The sequence below is a fragment of the Labeo rohita genome, chromosome 17, assembly GCF_022985175.1.
Source record: "Labeo rohita strain BAU-BD-2019 chromosome 17, IGBB_LRoh.1.0, whole genome shotgun sequence".
NCBI lineage: Eukaryota > Metazoa > Chordata > Actinopteri > Cypriniformes > Cyprinidae > Labeo > Labeo rohita.
In genome coordinates this window covers 4858782-4876301 of record NC_066885.1, presented here as the reverse complement: position 1 = coordinate 4876301, position 17520 = coordinate 4858782, and the positions used below count along the sequence as shown (strand labels likewise).

General features: G+C 34.6%; 3 protein-coding genes across 12 annotated transcripts in view; 2 read left to right on the top strand and 1 right to left on the bottom strand.

Annotated features, from left to right (window-relative positions):
- syne1b (spectrin repeat containing, nuclear envelope 1b) overlaps positions 1-2915 on the top strand; it is a 121111-nt gene extending 118196 nt beyond the window's left edge. For all 8 annotated transcript variants that reach the window (XM_051133948.1, XM_051133949.1, XM_051133950.1 and 5 more), the window contains one exon: positions 1967-2915. In XM_051133948.1, coding sequence (XP_050989905.1) covers positions 1967-2216 — 250 coding nt within the window. In that variant the 3' untranslated portion in view covers positions 2217-2915. The remainder of the gene's footprint in view (positions 1-1966) is intronic.
- Positions 2916-4613: 1698 nt separating this feature from the next.
- On the bottom strand, positions 4614-12476 carry ccdc170 (coiled-coil domain containing 170). Of its 2 annotated transcripts, XM_051133951.1 has the most exons (11): positions 12346-12476; positions 11549-11682; positions 11216-11472; positions 10101-10245; positions 9848-10033; positions 8377-8694; positions 8119-8298; positions 7787-7960; positions 6076-6318; positions 5302-5517; positions 4614-4953 (listed from the first exon to the last, which is right to left on the bottom strand). In XM_051133951.1, exons 2-11 carry the CDS (start codon positions 11657-11659, stop codon positions 4672-4674), a joined length of 2112 nt encoding a protein of 703 aa, XP_050989908.1. In that variant the 5' UTR covers positions 11660-11682; positions 12346-12476; the 3' UTR covers positions 4614-4671. The 2 variants fall into 2 exon arrangements, with proteins under 2 accessions (XP_050989908.1, XP_050989909.1); XM_051133952.1 differs by lacking the exon at positions 4614-4953 and having other exon boundaries at positions 5412-5569.
- Positions 5319-16921, top strand: rmnd1 (required for meiotic nuclear division 1 homolog). 2 transcript variants are annotated; one of them, XM_051133954.1, is made up of 12 exons: positions 5319-5422; positions 13383-13792; positions 13865-13973; positions 14080-14155; positions 14225-14264; positions 14748-14848; positions 14958-15064; positions 15195-15259; positions 15426-15502; positions 15590-15710; positions 16402-16518; positions 16720-16921. In XM_051133954.1, the coding sequence occupies exons 2-12, from the start codon at positions 13385-13387 to the stop codon at positions 16750-16752; spliced, it is 1254 nt and encodes a 417-aa protein (XP_050989911.1). In that variant the 5' UTR covers positions 5319-5422; positions 13383-13384; the 3' UTR covers positions 16753-16921. The 2 variants fall into 2 exon arrangements, with proteins under 2 accessions (XP_050989911.1, XP_050989910.1); XM_051133953.1 differs by lacking the exon at positions 5319-5422 and adding an exon at positions 12884-13032.
- Positions 16922-17520: the final 599 nt, after the last annotated feature.

The following is a 17520-nucleotide window of genomic DNA, read 5'->3' as shown; positions in this document are numbered from 1 at the left end:
ATTTTAAGATCACTGCAGGATATTTATTTAACATGAATAATAAACTAGTTTTTCAATAAACTACAACATTCAAAATAATATAAACAAAAAAATTATAAAAAAGAGATTCCACAGAATGATGGAAGATGAAATAATATTGTTTTATATTATAGAAGATCTATACAGTATTTAACTGCAGTAAAGATGAGTAACCAATGACTGTATGTGTCACTTTCTAGTGATTATTGATTCAAGAAAGTCAAATTAAATCATTAGTACATCGTCATTTGTATCTAAAGCAGTGAAGTGAAGTAGAATTATTTCAGTAAGTTTGTCTGGTGTAACCAAGGTGTAAGTATCTCATGAATGGCATCTTTTTAGGTTCAAACATACAGCGTTTGAATTTTTCCAGTGTATTGTTAACCATGAAGCCACAGTACCTCCAAAACAAATATTAAGAAAAACTCCTTGCCTTAAACTGTCAACTGTTGAGCTGTGTTTTTCCTGTTAGCATTCTCTTTGTTCAACAGCGCTTTAACAAAAATGCATATTTATAAAAACAAAAACTCTCCTTAAACGGCCCTTTTGCTTTAAACGCTACTGAAAACTTCAAACTAACTCTGTGTCAAGCTTGGGCTGCTAATGTGTTCCCAAATGTCGTATAACAGTGTTAGACAGAGAAAAATACAGTCGAGGTCAAACGTTTACATACACCTTGCAGAATCTGCGAAATGTTAATTATTTTACCAAAATCAGAGGGGTCATACAAAATGCAAGTTATATTTTATTTAGTACTAACCTGAATAAGATATTTCACATATAAGATGTTTACATACAGTCCACAATCTCAGACTCATATGCAACTATTACAGAAGGTTCAAGCACTCACTGAGGCTTCAGTGAAAACTTTTAGAATTTTAAGATCTGGGTAAATTTAACTTGTTTTATCTTATGGTAAACATGTAAGTATCTTCTGTAGCTTCTGAAGGGCAGTACTAAATGAAAAAATATGATATTTACGCAAAATAAGAAAATTGAACATCTTTATTCTGTTCAGAAGTTTTCACCCCCGGCTCTTAATGCATCGTTTTTCCTTCTGGAGCATCAGTGAGTGTTTGAACCTTCTGTAATAGTTGCATATGAGTCCTTCAGTTGTCCTCAGTGTGAAAAGATGGATCTCAAAATCATACAGTCATTGTTGGAAAGGGTTCAAATACACAAAAATGCTGAAAAACCAAACAATTTGTGGAACTTGAGGGTTTTTTCTGAAGAACAGCGGTCAGTTTAACTGTTTAGGTCAAGCAAGGGACTCATGAACAACTATCACTGAACAAAAAAACACAGCTGTGGATCATTCAGGTAACAACATAGTATTAAGAATCAAGTGTATGTAAAATTTTGAACGGGGTCATTTTCAGAAATTCAACTATTATTTTCTCTGGTGGACTGTATGTAAACATCTGTTATGTGAAACATCTTATTCAGGTCAGTACTAAATAAAAAATATCATGCATTTTGCATGATCCCTCTTAATTTGAATTTTAAAATATTAAGATTTTGCAGATTCTGCAAGGTGTATGTAAACTTTTGACCTCGACTGTATGTACAAGAAATATATAAAAAGAAATTATTTCATCCAGTAAACATGAAAGCCTATTTACACTCTTGAAAATAAAGGTTCCAAAATAGTATTTTCATTGCAAAGCAATATAGAAGAACCATTTTTGGTTCCAAAAAGAGCTTTTTTCCACAAAAGATCCTAGAAAGGTTCCATGTTTAAGGTTCTTCATTAAAACCATCAATGCCCAATATCCAATGAACCCTTAATTTTAAGAGTGTATAGAGAAACTCTAGAAGTCTTTAGTGAATCTAGAAACCCCATTTCCCTAGCTACAGTTAGAAAAGGCTAGATAACCAATGTCATTTCTCTCATTCACCTAGTTTTACATCTAAGCATTTGCACCTTTTTGTGCCGTCTCATGTGTAGCAGGTCTCGCAACGCCGCTGGATCCGTTTCCTCCCATTCTGACGAGGAAGAACCACCATCCTGGTGCAAAACCTTCCTGAAGCGTGTCCTCTGGGCCGCACTGCCGCTGCAGATCATCCTGCTGCTGGTGCTGGTGGTGGCCTGTCTCGTGCCTACGTCTGAGGACAACTACAGCTGTGCCCTTTCCAACAACTTCGCCCGCTCCTTCCACCCGATGCTCAGCTACACCAAGGGGCCTCCGCCTATATGAGCTCAAACGGCAGCTCAGCGTCGGGTTTCCCTCTAAATTGACAACTGCCATTGAGTTTGGCAGCCTTTATCGTGTCCTTGTACAGCAAATACAGCTGCTAATACTACAGTATGTCACTGAGTCTCGTGTAGATGTTAGAACGAAGCCTATTGCACTGAAAACCGCTGTCGTTAGTGCTACTGATGTTCTTCCATGTTTGATATGAAGGAGGAAACTAGAGTGTAGGATATTAACTCAACACTGTGAGTTAATCAGGTCTAAAGGCCTTTTTTAATCATGGAAAGATCGAGTTTAGAGGAAAAAATTGAAAGGTGTCGGATTGCTTGTATCAAATGAATAACTTGTAAAAAAGAGAAGATAAAAAATTTATGAACTCTATATTGCAATTATTTTTTATATGTATTTTTGGCATGTGGTCATCCTTTGGTTTTAAAACAGTCGTTGATTTTATTGGATTTGTCATTGTTTATTTTTCATTTTCGATCTTAACTAACCCGCTGTAATATTCAAGGTAACTGTGTCATGAGTATACTTTACTGTATGTAAACCACTGATATCAAAGAAAAGGATATTTATGTATGTACAGTTTGCGAAGGCCTAAGAAACCTTTGCAATGAAAATACACCTATGATATACACATAACCTGCTGATAAGTATTTTTCATTACAATTAAAGATTGAATGACCATGATTGGTTTAATTGGGATTTTATGAATCATTTTCTTACCACTGCTTAAACATAGGAATGATTTGCAAATGATATTCACAGGGTTATATTGGCCAGCTTCAAAAATAACGTTTTGGTAACTTAATGGGAACATAATATTAGCAAAATGTCTTTGGAATATTTTTATGTAACTTTGTCGCAACAAACATGGTAAACATCTAATATTTAATGACACTTTTGCAGGTTTTGTTTTTTATTTCTTTTAATTTTGTCAAATAATAATTGTCAAAATAATTTTGTAAAATACAGTTTTTGGTGGGGATTTCCTGGTAAAAGTAGCATTCCAGGGGCTAGATGTTGCATTATTAGGGTCGCTTCAACCCACGGACATGAAAAACAACCTGCAGCAACAATGTTAAAGTAGCCCAATTCCGCAGGAAAACCACAGACTTGGCAACACTGCTTAAACTGCTTCTATGCTAAGCTATGCTAAAAGTGCTACCGCCAGACCCGGAGATCAGCTGAATGGATTCGAAAACGGTAAAACTCAACTGTTTAACTCTAGGGGAGTTGGAAAATGAGCGTATTTTTTTTAAAAAGTGGAGTGTTCCTTTAAAACTGTTACCACAGTTTGTTTTTCATGGGTTGAGGCAACCTCAATAACATGATATTTAGCCCCTGAAACGCGAATTTCACCAGGGGAACCCTGCCAAAAATGTGTATTTTACACCCCAAACACTACAGAGGGACCCCATCCAAAACACTATTGGGGCTAGTTTTGGGCAGCAATTGGGTACGTTTTATTGTGAAAACCTGGCAACCCTGGAAAAGAGAGCGCTCATTTTGAATACACAAGATGGATAATAGCAGATCGACTATAGAAAGAGAGAAATTAAAGAGAAAATAAAGAGGAAAATATCAGAGGAACAAAACTTTTAAAAAAGAAAAGTCACAATCAGGCAAGAGGTATGACCCGCGTAAATATGGACCTTTCTCACATTTCCGGGTTTTTGTCGTCATAGTTGGGTAAAATCCGAGAGGAGTACCACAAATATATTTTTTTGCATTCTCATTTGTCTAAATAGCAGAAGAAAACTCCGCGATAGTGTTTTCACGACTTTCAAACAAAGGAAAAAAATTGAGAGAGACTGATATAGACAGTCATTAGAGAGAACAATGTCAAATTTACCTTCTCTCCCACAGATGCGGCCTTAGAAACACCCTCGCATACTGTTAACCAATTTTTTTGTAACTTGATGAAAAGGTGATATAATACAAAGTATAGCGTTATAAATGTACATACATATTTTTAAAAATCAAAATATAAAAAACTTTAAAAGATTTATGATGATGATGATGATGACCGTTAAAACGCGTCATCACAGGCTTGTGAAAAGGGTCCACTGGAGCAGCTATCCAGCTGTGGAGAGAACTCAAGGAGCGGGAAGGCCTCTGCACTAAGCAATATTTAAAAAACCGCTTTTGACCACAGTGTCACATCGACTCCCAAAACACATCAGCAGTAAGGAGTGTGTCTTGTAAAGATAGAGAGAAGAGCAGTGTTGCCAAGTCCTTGGTCTTCCTGTGGAACTGGGCTACTTGAAAACTGTTGCCGCGGGTTGTTTTTCATGTCTGCGGGTTAATACGACCTAAATAACATAATATTTAGCCCCTGGAATGCAAATTTTACCTGGGGAACCCTGCAAAAAAATGTGTATTTTACCCCCCGGAACACTGTTTTTTTTATATTTAAGAATAAAAAACGTACATACAGTAGCTTAAAGTAGTATTAGACGCTATTATTATCAGCGTGGGCTGCTGAGCTGTTGGAGGTTGTACCGGAGGGAGCTGTTAGAGCCTGGGGTTTAAACTCATGAGAATGAGCAACGTCTATGGAGGAACCTGGAGATTCCCAGATCTGATGTCCGTGATTTTGGTGTAGATGAGCAGGAAAGTGACAGTGGCGTGACTGAAGCAGAACCTCCAGCCTTCTGAGAACTTCATAATTTGGGACGCAGCCAGTGCAGTCAACGCCTAACATCTGAGACACCACCGTGTAGAAGTCCAGCAACTGTAATGTAAGAGCAAACTAGTTAATTTTAACAATGCCACAATGCAATGCAATTTTTGAGCACCAAATCAGCATATTAGAATAATTTCTGAAGAATCATGTGACAGTGAAGACTGCAATAATGATACTAAAAATTCAGCTTTGCATCACAGAAATAAATTATATTTTAAAATAGATTAACATGGAAAACAGTTATTTTAATTTGTAATAATATTTCATAATATTACTGTATTTACTGTATTTTTGATCAAATAAATGCAGCCTTGTTGACCATAAGAGACTTCTTTCAAAGACATTTTTGAACAATAGTGTATATGCAGTTATGTAGTCTTACATCACACTCTGTACCTGTTTCTCAGTGTGAGTGAGATCTGCTATGGCGCTGGACTGAGTGTCCAGGAGTCTCTGAGCTTGTTGAATCTCATCTCTGGCTTTGATTTCCTGGTTCTTCAGCTCCGACTTGATGACGGTCAGTTTCTTCTCAGTCTTTTCTTTGTTCTTCTCAAGCTTTCCCAGATTCTTACTCTGCTCCTCTATGGTTTGGTTTTGTTCCATCACTTTGATCTTGTTGCACCAAAGACAGCAGAAACTGAGCATTTATAAGCATCGCCACACTCTACATATGAAACAGCACTATTACAGTTGACATGAAGTAAAATTTCACCCCATTTTCTAAATTCATGTTATTGATCTTATTGTGAATGGTTTATTTGTGCATGTTTCAGCTTTCAAGGGTTTAATTAGAACCATTTACAGTATGTTCATGAATTTGCCAGTTGCTTTAATGCAAAGCAATTTGCACTGTATTCACAACACTTAATTATTATGTTTGTTCCCAGCGACTCAAATTCATGACCTTACTATTGCAAATTGGATGCTCTACAAGCTACATGCACCATCTATATGCCGTAAAGGATGCAGAAAACAAAACACTGGTCTAAATAGTCTATTTTATTATCTATAGAACCTTATTGGCAACTCAAGAACCATATACAGTAAAAAATGGTAAATATATACAGTCACATTTGTGTTTTTAACTTCAAAAATGGTCTTTGTTTTGGTATTTTAAGCTGAAAGGACTCTGTTTGGTGAGGGTCTGTGGGCCAGGCCTCGTCCCTGTACCTTGAGCTCATTGGTGTGGGAAAGCTGGGCTTTCAGCTCGGTGTTGGAGAAGCGTAAGGTGCTCAGCTCCGCCTGCAGTCGATCCACGCGCTTCTGGAGCTTCTTGCAGGCCAGAGCAGCATCGTCTTTCTCCACCGCCAGAGCTGAGCGGCTCCTCTTTTCCTCCTCCAGCTGGACCACTTTCTTCCTCAGCAGCTCCAGATGAAGGTCTTTACTTTCTGAGCGCTGTTTATGTTCTTTAAGCTGCAGCGATTGATGGAAATTATGTTGTATGGTTTATATTCAAGAATTTTGATTTCATTTTGAAACTTTTTTTTGCATTTGTACACTGGTTTTACATTGAATACATTTCAAATATAGTATATTAAAGTATAATAAATAATTGAAAAGTATAAAAAAAATGTAAAAATATAATACATTTGAATTTTTTTTTGTTTTGATTAAAACATTTAGTTGTTTGAATTGTTTGTTAGTTTAAATTACATTTTTAATTAAATTATTAATTGTAAAATAATTTTACAAAACTAGACTACAGTTTTTACTTTTATTATGTTTATGTTTTGTTAAACATTTTTATGAAAAATCCTTGTAGTTTGTATTAAAATCTGACTAATTGGCTATTAATTTGTAAATCTGTAACAATCATTTCACATATATGCACTACATATTTTTTTCATTTTTAAGACAAATACTGGAAATTTGCATTAAATCTGACAAAATAGGTCATTCATTTTTAAATCTATAACAATTATTTTGCATTTCAGAACTATTCTTATTTTAATATTAAAAAAAGAATGAATTCTGTACATCTGACAAAGCTATTTTGACGGAAAAATTCTGGAAATTTGTATTAATATCTGATGAAATTGGGCATTAATTTATAAATCTGTAACAATCAGTTTGCATTTCTGAGCTGGATTTATTTTTATTTTACCATTTTTAAAAAGTTCTGTGCATTAAAATCTGAAAAACCAGGGCATTTGTTTGTAAATCTGTAACAATAATTTTTCACTTCTGTGCTATTTTGACTGTTTTTAAAACATTTTAAGATAAATTGTGATAAAATTGGACAATAATTTGTATCTGTGACAATTACTTCACATTTATGCAATATTTGAATTTTACAATTTTAAAAAACTTTTTAAGTAAAATTAGGGAAATTTATAATAAATCTGACAAAATTGGCCATTAATTTGCACATCTATAACAATTATTTTACATTTCTGTGCTATTTTTATTTTATTTTATTTTATTAAACATTTTTAAGACCAATACTGGAAATTTTTATTAAATCTGACAAAATAGGCCATTCATTTTTAAATCTGTAACAATTTTTTTTTGCATTTCTGAACTATTTTTTATTTTTATTTTAATATTTGAAAAAAAATAATTCTGTAAATTTGCATTAAAAACTGATGAAATAGGGCATTAATGTATAAATCTGAAACAATTAGTTTGCGTTTCTGAACTTGTTATATTTTTATTTTACCATTTTTAAAAAGTTAATATCACATATGGATATTTGCATTAAAATCAAAATTGGGCATTTGTTTGTAAATCTGTAACAATTATTTTTCACTTCTGAACTACTTTTTGACTGTTTTTAAAACATTTTTAAGATAAATTATGATCAAATTGGGCATTAATTTGTATATCTGTAACAATCTGTAAAAGGTTATGCACCAAAGTTCATTATTGGACATGTCAGCACCTTTCTCTGAAGGCTGTAGATTTGTGTCTTGGTGTCCAGTAAAGTCGTCCCTTCCTGTCTGCTCAGCTGTTCTGCTCGTGTAAGAATGGCCTCGAGTCTCATATCAAATCCCAAATCTGCAGCAACATGATCCACTTTCAGCTTCTCAGAGAGCTGCTCCACAAACCGCAGGTACTACAGTGAGAAAAGGCCAGTGACATAACTGAGGGGTCATTTCAGGACATTTATGATACATTTGAATTATGTTCTAATTCCAAATGATACACAGTGGCAAGAACACTGTTACAATGTGAATGTTTTTGTATAGTAACAATATAAATCTACTTCCTCACATGCTGTTTGTCCTGGTTCATTCCATCTTTCCAGACTCCAGCCGTCAGCAGCTCGTCCTCCAGACTCTTGATTCTGTCCAGAAGCTCATGTTCTCTCCTTTCTGAGCTGCTCTGATGTTCTTTGTGTCTGGACAACTGCTCTTCCACCTCCGCCAGCCTGCCCTCCATCTCTATCTGAGACTAAAGCACACAGAAAGCACATGAGTTGAAAAATAAGAATGCACTCTATTTTATAATAATATGAGATGCAAACATTACCTTTCGTGTGCTTTTCTCGCTGCTGCAAAGGGCCGTAATTGCCTTCAATATGTCACTCTCTGTGTGCTGAACAGGAAGAGACTGATCATCCAGCAGGGCTTCCACATTCTTCACAAAGGCCTCATGGTGGCTGTGAGATGCCTGAGCTTCATTCTGGCAGCTGTGGAGTTTATTTTGCAGATCTTGAGAGAGATTCTCATAGTGGCGGCAGAGCTGCTGTGCAGATGCCAGCGCCAGTTCAGACTCCTGCAGGGAGGTTTTAAGGCTCTGGTTCTCCCTCTCCAAACTTAGTTTCTTCAGGGAGATTATATCCAATTCCTGACAAACAAAATTACAGTATATTGCTGATTTGTTACAGTGATGTGCATCACATTTGCTGAACGAAATCCATTTTGGGCTGCTGTTTTTTTTTAAAAAAGGTGGCTGTTTTGCTTAAGCATGTCATACCTTGTCATAAAATATGGTGTATTTCATAACATTTTTGCTTTTGACAACCATTTGTAAGGTGATAGTCTTATTAGTCTTGAAAAACTCAGGTTACAACTATTTGTTCAATTCCCAGCCCATTTTCACAAGTATGAATGATTTGATTGATTAAACTATAAATATTACAAAACTAGACATTTGAAAACTACACTATTTTAAATTTTTACTGTACAGTTTTTTAAACATTTTAAAATCTTTTCAAATTTGGCATTCATTTGTAAATCTGTAACATGTATGTTCCATTTCTGCACTATTTTATTTTACTAATTTTAAAAATGTTTTTAAGATTCTGGATATTTGTATTTAAATTGACAAAACTGGGCATAAATTGGAAAATCTAACAATTTACATTTGGAAATATACTGTTACTTTTTTGTCATTAAAAGAAAACTTTTGATTTTTGACTGCTTTTAAGTGCATTAAAGCTGATATATAACTTAAAAAAACTCTATGATAGAAAGTATATGATAGAAAGGTTTAAAAATATATGATAGAAAGTTCTTATTGATATTTTTGAACTCAACATTAAATAAATATTAGGCCTTATTTGCAAATCAGCATAATTATAAATTAAAATACTTAAATAATGCCATAATGTTAATTTCTGAAATGCTTTTTTTTAGTAACACTTTACAATAAGGTTCCATTAGTTAATGTTAGTTAATGTATTAACTAACATTAACAAACAATGAACAGTACATTTATTACAGTATTTATTCATCTTTGTTAATGTTAGTTAATGAAAATACAGTCTCATGTTAGTTCACAGTGCATTAACTAATGTTAACAAACAACTTTTTTTAATAATGCATTAGTAAATGTTGAAATTGACATTAACTAAGATTAATAAATGTTGTAGAAGTGTTGTTCATTCTTAGTTCATGTTATCTAAAGTTATTGTACCTTTTTTCCTTACAGAGTTTACCCTAAAATATGCTTGTTTGTTGATTTCTAAAATTAGCTAATTAATTGATTTGCAGGATACCTGTCTGCTAGAGTTCAGCTCATTGGCTCTTGAGGCTGTGAGCGACTGTTCACGCTCCACATCAGTCGCCAGTCTCTTGACTGTTTCTCTGCTGGCTTTACACTCCACCTCGTACAACTTCACACTTTCCTCTAAAGCACAGATGCAGTTCTTCAGGCGGTCTCTCTCCTTGAAGCAGGCGTCCACCTTATTACAGAGAGATGTGTTAGAGATCGGTACAATATTGGTTGAAAGCATATGTGAAAACACTCACCACAGATGCGATATAATCCATAGGATCTGCCTTTCCTGTCACATTTACAGAGACTTTGTTTGCTAATGCTGATATAAACTCATCAGATCTTCTCTGGGCCTCAGCGGCTTCCTGTTTTGCCTTGTTGCACTCTGCTAAATACTGTCTGCAAAGATGTGATGATAGAAGAAAATCCATGTAATAAAATCACAAAGATAATGCTTCAACTGAATAATTTATTATATACCATTGAGGTTAAAAGTTTACGTAAACTTGCAGAATCTGCAAAATGTTAATTATTTTACCAAAATAAGAGGGATCATACAAAATGCATGTTATTTTTTATTTAGTACTGACCTGAATAAGATATTTCTTATGAAATATGTTCACATATAGTCCACAAGAGAAAATAATAGTTGAATTTATAAAAATTACCACGTTCAAAAGTTTACATACACTTGATTGATTCTTAATTCTTAATACTGTGCTGTTATCTGAATGATCTACAGCTGTTTTTTGTTTAGTGATAGTTGTTCATGAGCCTCTTGTTTGTCCTGAATAGTTAAACTGCCCGCTGTTCTTCAGAAAAATCCTTTAGGCCCCACAAATTCTTTGGTTTTTCAGCATTTTTGTGTATTTCAACCCTTTCCAACAATCGCTGTATGATTTTGAGATCCACCTTTTCACACCGATGACACAAAATAACACAAAAATGTTGAAAAACCAAGGAATTTGTGGGACCTGAAGGATTTTCCTGAAGAACAGCAGGCAGTTTAACTGTTCAGGACAAACAGGGGACTCATGAACAACTATCACTAAACAATAAACAGCTGTGGATCATTCAGGTAACAACACAGTATTAAGAATCAAGTGTATGTAAACTTTTGAACAGGGTCATTTTTATAAATTCAACTATTATTTTCTCTTGTGGACTATATGTAAACTTATTTGTAAAATATCTTATGTAAAATATCTTATTCAGGTCAGTACTAAATAAAAAACACATATTTGGTATGATCTCTCTTGTTTTGGTAAAATAATTAACATTTTGCAGATTCTGCAAGGTGTACGTAAACTTTTGACCTCAATATGTGCATATACAAACTTTTAAATAGTAGTATACAGTAAATGCTCACTTCGATTTGATATCTAGTTCCATAATTTTCCCCTTGATCTCCTCATTCTCTTTTGTAAGCGTCTGTATTCTCATGTCCATGAAGCTTTTGGAGGAGGTGATGGAGAGCATCTCTTGCTCTGTGTTGTAGTTGCGTTCTCTGAGCGAGCTGATGAGAGACTCCTGTCTCGCCTCTTTCTCTTTATGTCGATCTACAGCATCCTTTAAGTTCTTCAGAGTCTCTTCCTGAGATGCAACTTTGGATTGGCTTTCCAACAGCTGTTAAAAACAATAAGTTATTTCACCTAAAGATCGTGCGTCCAAAACACCACAAATTATCAGTGAGTATAGGAACCTGTGATTGGAGGTTCTTGTATTTGGCCTGCAGGACAGCCAGCTCCTCACGCGCCGTCTCTGTAGCCTGTTTATAGTGTGTGAGGTGCTGCTGGATTACAGACTCCTCCATTGCCAAAGCGCTGTCAATCAAACCTGAATGTTGACAGACAGAACCTGATGTATCCATAGCAATAGTAACATTCACTCAGCTAACAGGGAACATTTTCAGAACTTTCTCTAAATGTTATGAACAAGTAACCTTGGAATGTTCGTTCAAATGGTTTCTGGTTTTGGTTTTAATCATGCTCTCAAAATGTTAGCACAAAATCTTCATGGAACTTTTTTGTTTTTTAAATCTGAAATGTTTCACTTTGACATCCTAGCGTTTTTAAATGAAACTACTTATGTTTGGAATAACTTAACTGAACGTTCTAAAACAATTGTTTTAGAATGTTCAGAGACATTTAAAAAAAAAAAAAAACTTTTTAAAGTTTTATACGTTTTGTTAGCTGGACACAATTAATATTCATAACTTTTATAATAAAATGCAATTCAATTTGGTTATGAATGAACAAAACTGTGTACAGATGATCATATTGAGAGTGGTGTAAAACATAAATCACAATTTGATTAGTTGACTGGCTAAAATAGTCCTTGTTGACAAGTCCTGTATATATTTTACCATTTTATTGACCCTGACACTAATCAAATGGCATAGAGCTTTAGCACTAGAGCAATTTAAAGTAAAAATTCTTTGTGAAGACAAATAATGAGAATGTATATCTCTATAAACTGGCACAATGTGCAAAAACTCACTTTTCTTTGTTGTTGCTCCACGTCAATATCAAACCTTCTCTTAATGCATAGTGTTCTGTAGATTATTCATGTTAAATATGTCGCTGTAGTTTATCAGGTATCCAAGCAACACAACAACATTTAACGCGTTCACCATTAGAGGGCGCGCCATCAAATGTCAATGCAGTGACTACAAGTCACGTTTATGCATTTGGCAGATGCTTTATCAGAGCGACGTACATTGTTTTCTATTTATTTTTAAGTTAATGTACTGACACAATGATTTTCAAGAATCGTATTTGACATAAATTACACGAAGCCTCCTATCTATCTGCTGCAGAGTCTTGATAAATGTGTGTTGTTTGATTTTTTAAAAAAAGTCTTGATTTACAGTTTAATTTTTAACGATTAAAACATGATTTAGATAGATAACACACTTAGATTAACATGTGCTTTTACACGCAATTTACCAAATAAAACAATATGGTTCAAAATAAAATTAATATCCAAACAAGTCTACAGGGGCGGAGCGACATTTACGTCCGATTGCACGTCACCAAAATACAGGAAGTGCCCGGATCAATCGTGCAGTTCGAACTGTCAAATAAACTTTATGTGAATGTAGCAGAATGTTGCAACATTTGTATTTACAGTGTAACAATTTCTGTCACCGAACGTTCTAATATTTGGCGGGACAGTACGCGGCAGGTACGCTAAAGGTTAAAGCGAATGAATTACTGTGAATTATTAGAATCAACTGTAAGTTAGTGAGCAGCTTGCGTTTACAGTAGTGTAAAAAAGAAATTCAGTGTATCTGCTTCATGTCAGCTGATCAGAACGAAGCAGACACGTGTTTTTTTCTCTGTCTTTGCATTTGCTTCAGTTGACCTTTAGAATTAACCATGAGGAAGGTTATATATGATTAGATATGACCAAAGCAGTGTGTTCACATGCTTGTAATTCAAGGTCATTTAAAAAGGGCTATTGGTCACTACGTGCATGCTGATATAGACATAATATAACACTGTTTTAATGATGAAATCATTTGATTCATACAGGCATGTCTCTCAAGATTTTATGGAGGTTACATCAGCCTTTGAAAAGGACACAAGCCTGTGGATTTGCTCTAAGGACACTAAATGGATTAAACAGTGTCCCCGGCAACAGGTTAAACTGCACAACGCTGGCATCCAGTGCATCTACGCAAAACCTTTTTAAAGACTGGAGGAATTGTCACACCACTTTACACCAGAATAGGTACTTTCTGCAAAGAGGGGTGTGTCAGAGACCACATTTTGAAGTGCAAACTCCTTTTTGTTCCAAAACATGGAGTTTACAAATGAGATTGCAGTCCACAACGACTGCTACCAAATCAGTGCTGAAACAAGGAGGCATGCCCGGAAAAAGGACCTTTAAGGGACCAAGAACCAAACAGCCTTCACGAACCACTCAGCCCAGTCTGGAGGAGGTGTGTGATGATTTTTTTTATGTTAAAATCATCTATGGCATGTATACTTATGTATTTAACTACGTTTTTCAGGACATGATGCAGTGCATCGCATACGCAACTGCAGATCTGTACCATTTACCAACACTCTGTCATGATCTCATAGCTCATGGTTTCGTTGAAATCAAAGAATTTCCCAGAGGTCAGTTCATCTGCATCACTTTTTTATGTTTACATAAAAAAATTAGCATTTCATGCTTGTTTGAGGGATATACATATTTGTAATAAATACATCTTGTGGGTTTCAGATGCTTCTAATGTTTTGGTGATGGGAACAGAGAATGCTGCAAAACCTTATGATAGTGGCACAATATTCGTCTTCAGGTATGAAGAATGATGTTTTGTCACTTGAAATTCTTTGGTTTTGATTTTTTTGTTTTGTTTTTCATATAGAGAAGGCTCAGTGGTGTTCTGGAATGTTGAAGAGAAAACTGTGAGTATTCATAACAACATTTGGAGTATTTAAGATTTATTTATGTTTCTGAAAGAAGACTTTTATGCTTACCAAGGCTGGATTTATTGCTTGTATCAAAAATACAGTAAAAACAGCAAAATTGTGAAATATTATTGCAAGTTTGAAAACTTGTTTTTTTATTTAAATATGTTTTAAAATGTAATTTATTTCTGTGATGCAGTGCTGAATTTTCAGCATCATTACTCCAGTCTTCAGTGTCACATGATCTTTCAGAAATTATTCTAATATGCTGATGTGCTGCTCAAGAAACATTTATTTTTAATATCAATGCTGAACACAGTGTAGAAAAGAAGAAACATTTCACCTCATTACTGTTTTTACTATTTTTGATCAAATAAATGCAACCTTGGTGAGCATAAAAGACTTCTTTCAAAATACAGATTATTCCAAATGTTTGACTGGTATATGTTTGTACACATGTGTATACTTGTTTATACTCAGGTAAAGACAGTGATGAGGATACTGGAGCAGCATGAAATTCAACCCTATGAAGTTGCTCTGGTCCATTGGGAAAATGAAGAGATCAATTATACAGTAGGAGAGTGAGTTACAAATCCTTCATTTTTTAATGCAACATAAATTAAAATCATATAATACCTGGAAAGTTGCTATATTTTATCCAGATGTTTTAATTTATTATTTTTGGTTTAGGGGTAATTCAAAACTCCATCGTGGAATTTTCCTATTTAATGAAGAGCTGGATTATGAGCAGGTTGTTCTGGAGAAGTTTGCTTTTTCCAATGCTTTATCTCTGTCAGGTGGGATAATGTTTGCATTTTCACACATTTTTATCAAACATTAAATTATAGGAACATTGAAAACACTGATATCTAATATATTTTCATGTTTGCTTTTTTCTTATTCTGTTTTTAACTTGCATGCTTTCAGTAAAACTAGCAATATGGGAGGTCTCTCTCGACAACTTTGTTGAGTCCATCCAGTCAATTCCTGAGGTAGATCCACTTATGTACTCTTTGATAGGTAATACCAGCGTTTGCAAGCTAAAATAGTTCTGTATATTAACTTGCACATATGTTGACGTGTTCTGTTTTTCTGAAACTGCAAAATATACCTCTGTTTGAAATGAGGTAATTATAGTCATAAAACTTTTTTTAACAGATGCTGAAGTCTGGACAAAGAGTGAAACTGTCCAGGGCTGAAGTCATGCAAAAGATAGGGGAGCTCTTTTCTCTGAGGTCAGGCTGATTTTGTATCACTTTATCGGGTTTGTTTTGTACGAGATTACTCTGTTTAATTCTCACAATCTTTTTAAACTTTAACAGGCACTGCATAAACCTCAGCTCTGACTTACTGATCACACCTGATTTCTACTGGGACAGAGAAGATCTCGAGCAGCTCTATGACAAGACCTGTCAGTTTCTCAATATTAACAGACGAGTTAAGGTTAGTGAAAGCATTTGCGAAGATTGTTTTGCATCTGCCTTAAAGGAATAGTTTTTCCAATAATTCAGATTTGCTAAAATTGTACTTACCCTCAGGCCGTCCAGGATGGAGATGAGTTTGTATCTTCATTAGAACAGATTTGGAGAAAATGTAGCATCACATCACTTGCACACCAGTGGATCCTCTGTAGTGAATGGGTGTCGTCAAAATGAGAATCCAAACAGCTGATTAAAAACATCACAATAATACACAAGTTATCCACTCCAAGTCCATCAATTAACATTATAAAACAGAAAGCTGCTTTTTAAGTCACAAATCATATACTTTAAGTGTTTGAACGTTTGTAGCAACAGTTTAACGTTAAGGTCTTATTGATGGATTTGTTTCTTACAAACACGCAGCTTTTCATTTCACAAGACATTAACTGATGGACTACTATGGTGGTGTGGATTACTTGTGGATTATTATGGTGCTTTCATCAGCTGTTAGGACTCTCATTCTGACGGCACCCATTCACTGCAGAAGTAATGTAATGCTAAATTTCTCCAAATCTGTTGCAGCATCTACATCTTGGATGGCCTGAGGGTGAATACATTCTCAGTTAATTTCATTTTAGGCTAAATTATTCCTTTGAAGGACATGATATGAATATGCTGATAAAATTATGAAAAATTATCAATTTTATTTCTAGGTTGTGAATGAGAAGTTGCAGCACTGCACTGAACTAACAGACCTGATGAGGAATCACCTCAGTGAGAAACACAGTCTCAGACTGGAGTGGATGATTGTCGTACTGATCGCCATCGAGGTTAATAAACACTTTATTTAATCAGACTTTCATTTTATACGCTAGTTTACATAATAGACAAAAATTACATTCAGCTGCACTGTCAAAAACTGCTGTGTGTTATTTGAAATGTCTACATCCCATCATTATTCTCTAATTTTTTTTTAAAGTACACATTTTGCAAATGCAATGCAAATCTTAATTATTTTCTTCTCTCTGTAGGTGATGTTTGAACTTGCTCGTGTAATCTTTTGAGGACCCACAGATGCAGTCTTACAATGGGATACAGTGACCTTTTGAAAACCCGCAAATAGTTTTGTTTTCTGTAGATGAAGTTGAAGTAGTCATTTATCAGTCATCTGATCTTTTGCTATTCTTAATGTGACACTGACCTGAAATAAAGGGTTTTTTTAGAAAGACCAGATGAATGGCGTCTCTTTTTGTTTCCGTTTTGATTCCGTTGTGTGATAAAAATCACTGTTGAATCTGTGTCCTGAAATGACTGAACCCCTGCTGTAAAATCCAGATTAAGCAGACAGCTGTTTTGAAACATATAAATGAGCGTGAGTAATATAAAACAACTCTAAAATATAAACAACTCTTTACATGCTGCCTTGTTGCCAGTGGCCTGGAACTTTTTGTAATTGTTTTGTAAGTGGGCTGCACTTATGTAGCCTCCAGTAGTGCTAAAATTTCTCAACTGACAAACGAGGGTGACAAACTGTCTAAGCTGGTTTCTGGAACAAGATGACACATATAGTTATATACTTATATACACACACACTACCAGTCAAAAGTTTTTGAACAGTAAAATTTTTAATGTTTTTTAAAGAAGTTTTTTCTGCTCATCAAGCCTGCATTTATTTGATCCAAATTACAGTAAAAACTTGAAACATTTTAATTGTTTAAAATAACTGCCTTCCATTTAAATCTATATTTTAAAATGTTTATTTTAAATGTTCTAAAATTATATTTGAATTTATTCCTGTGATTTCAAAGCCGAATTTTTATCATTACTCTAGT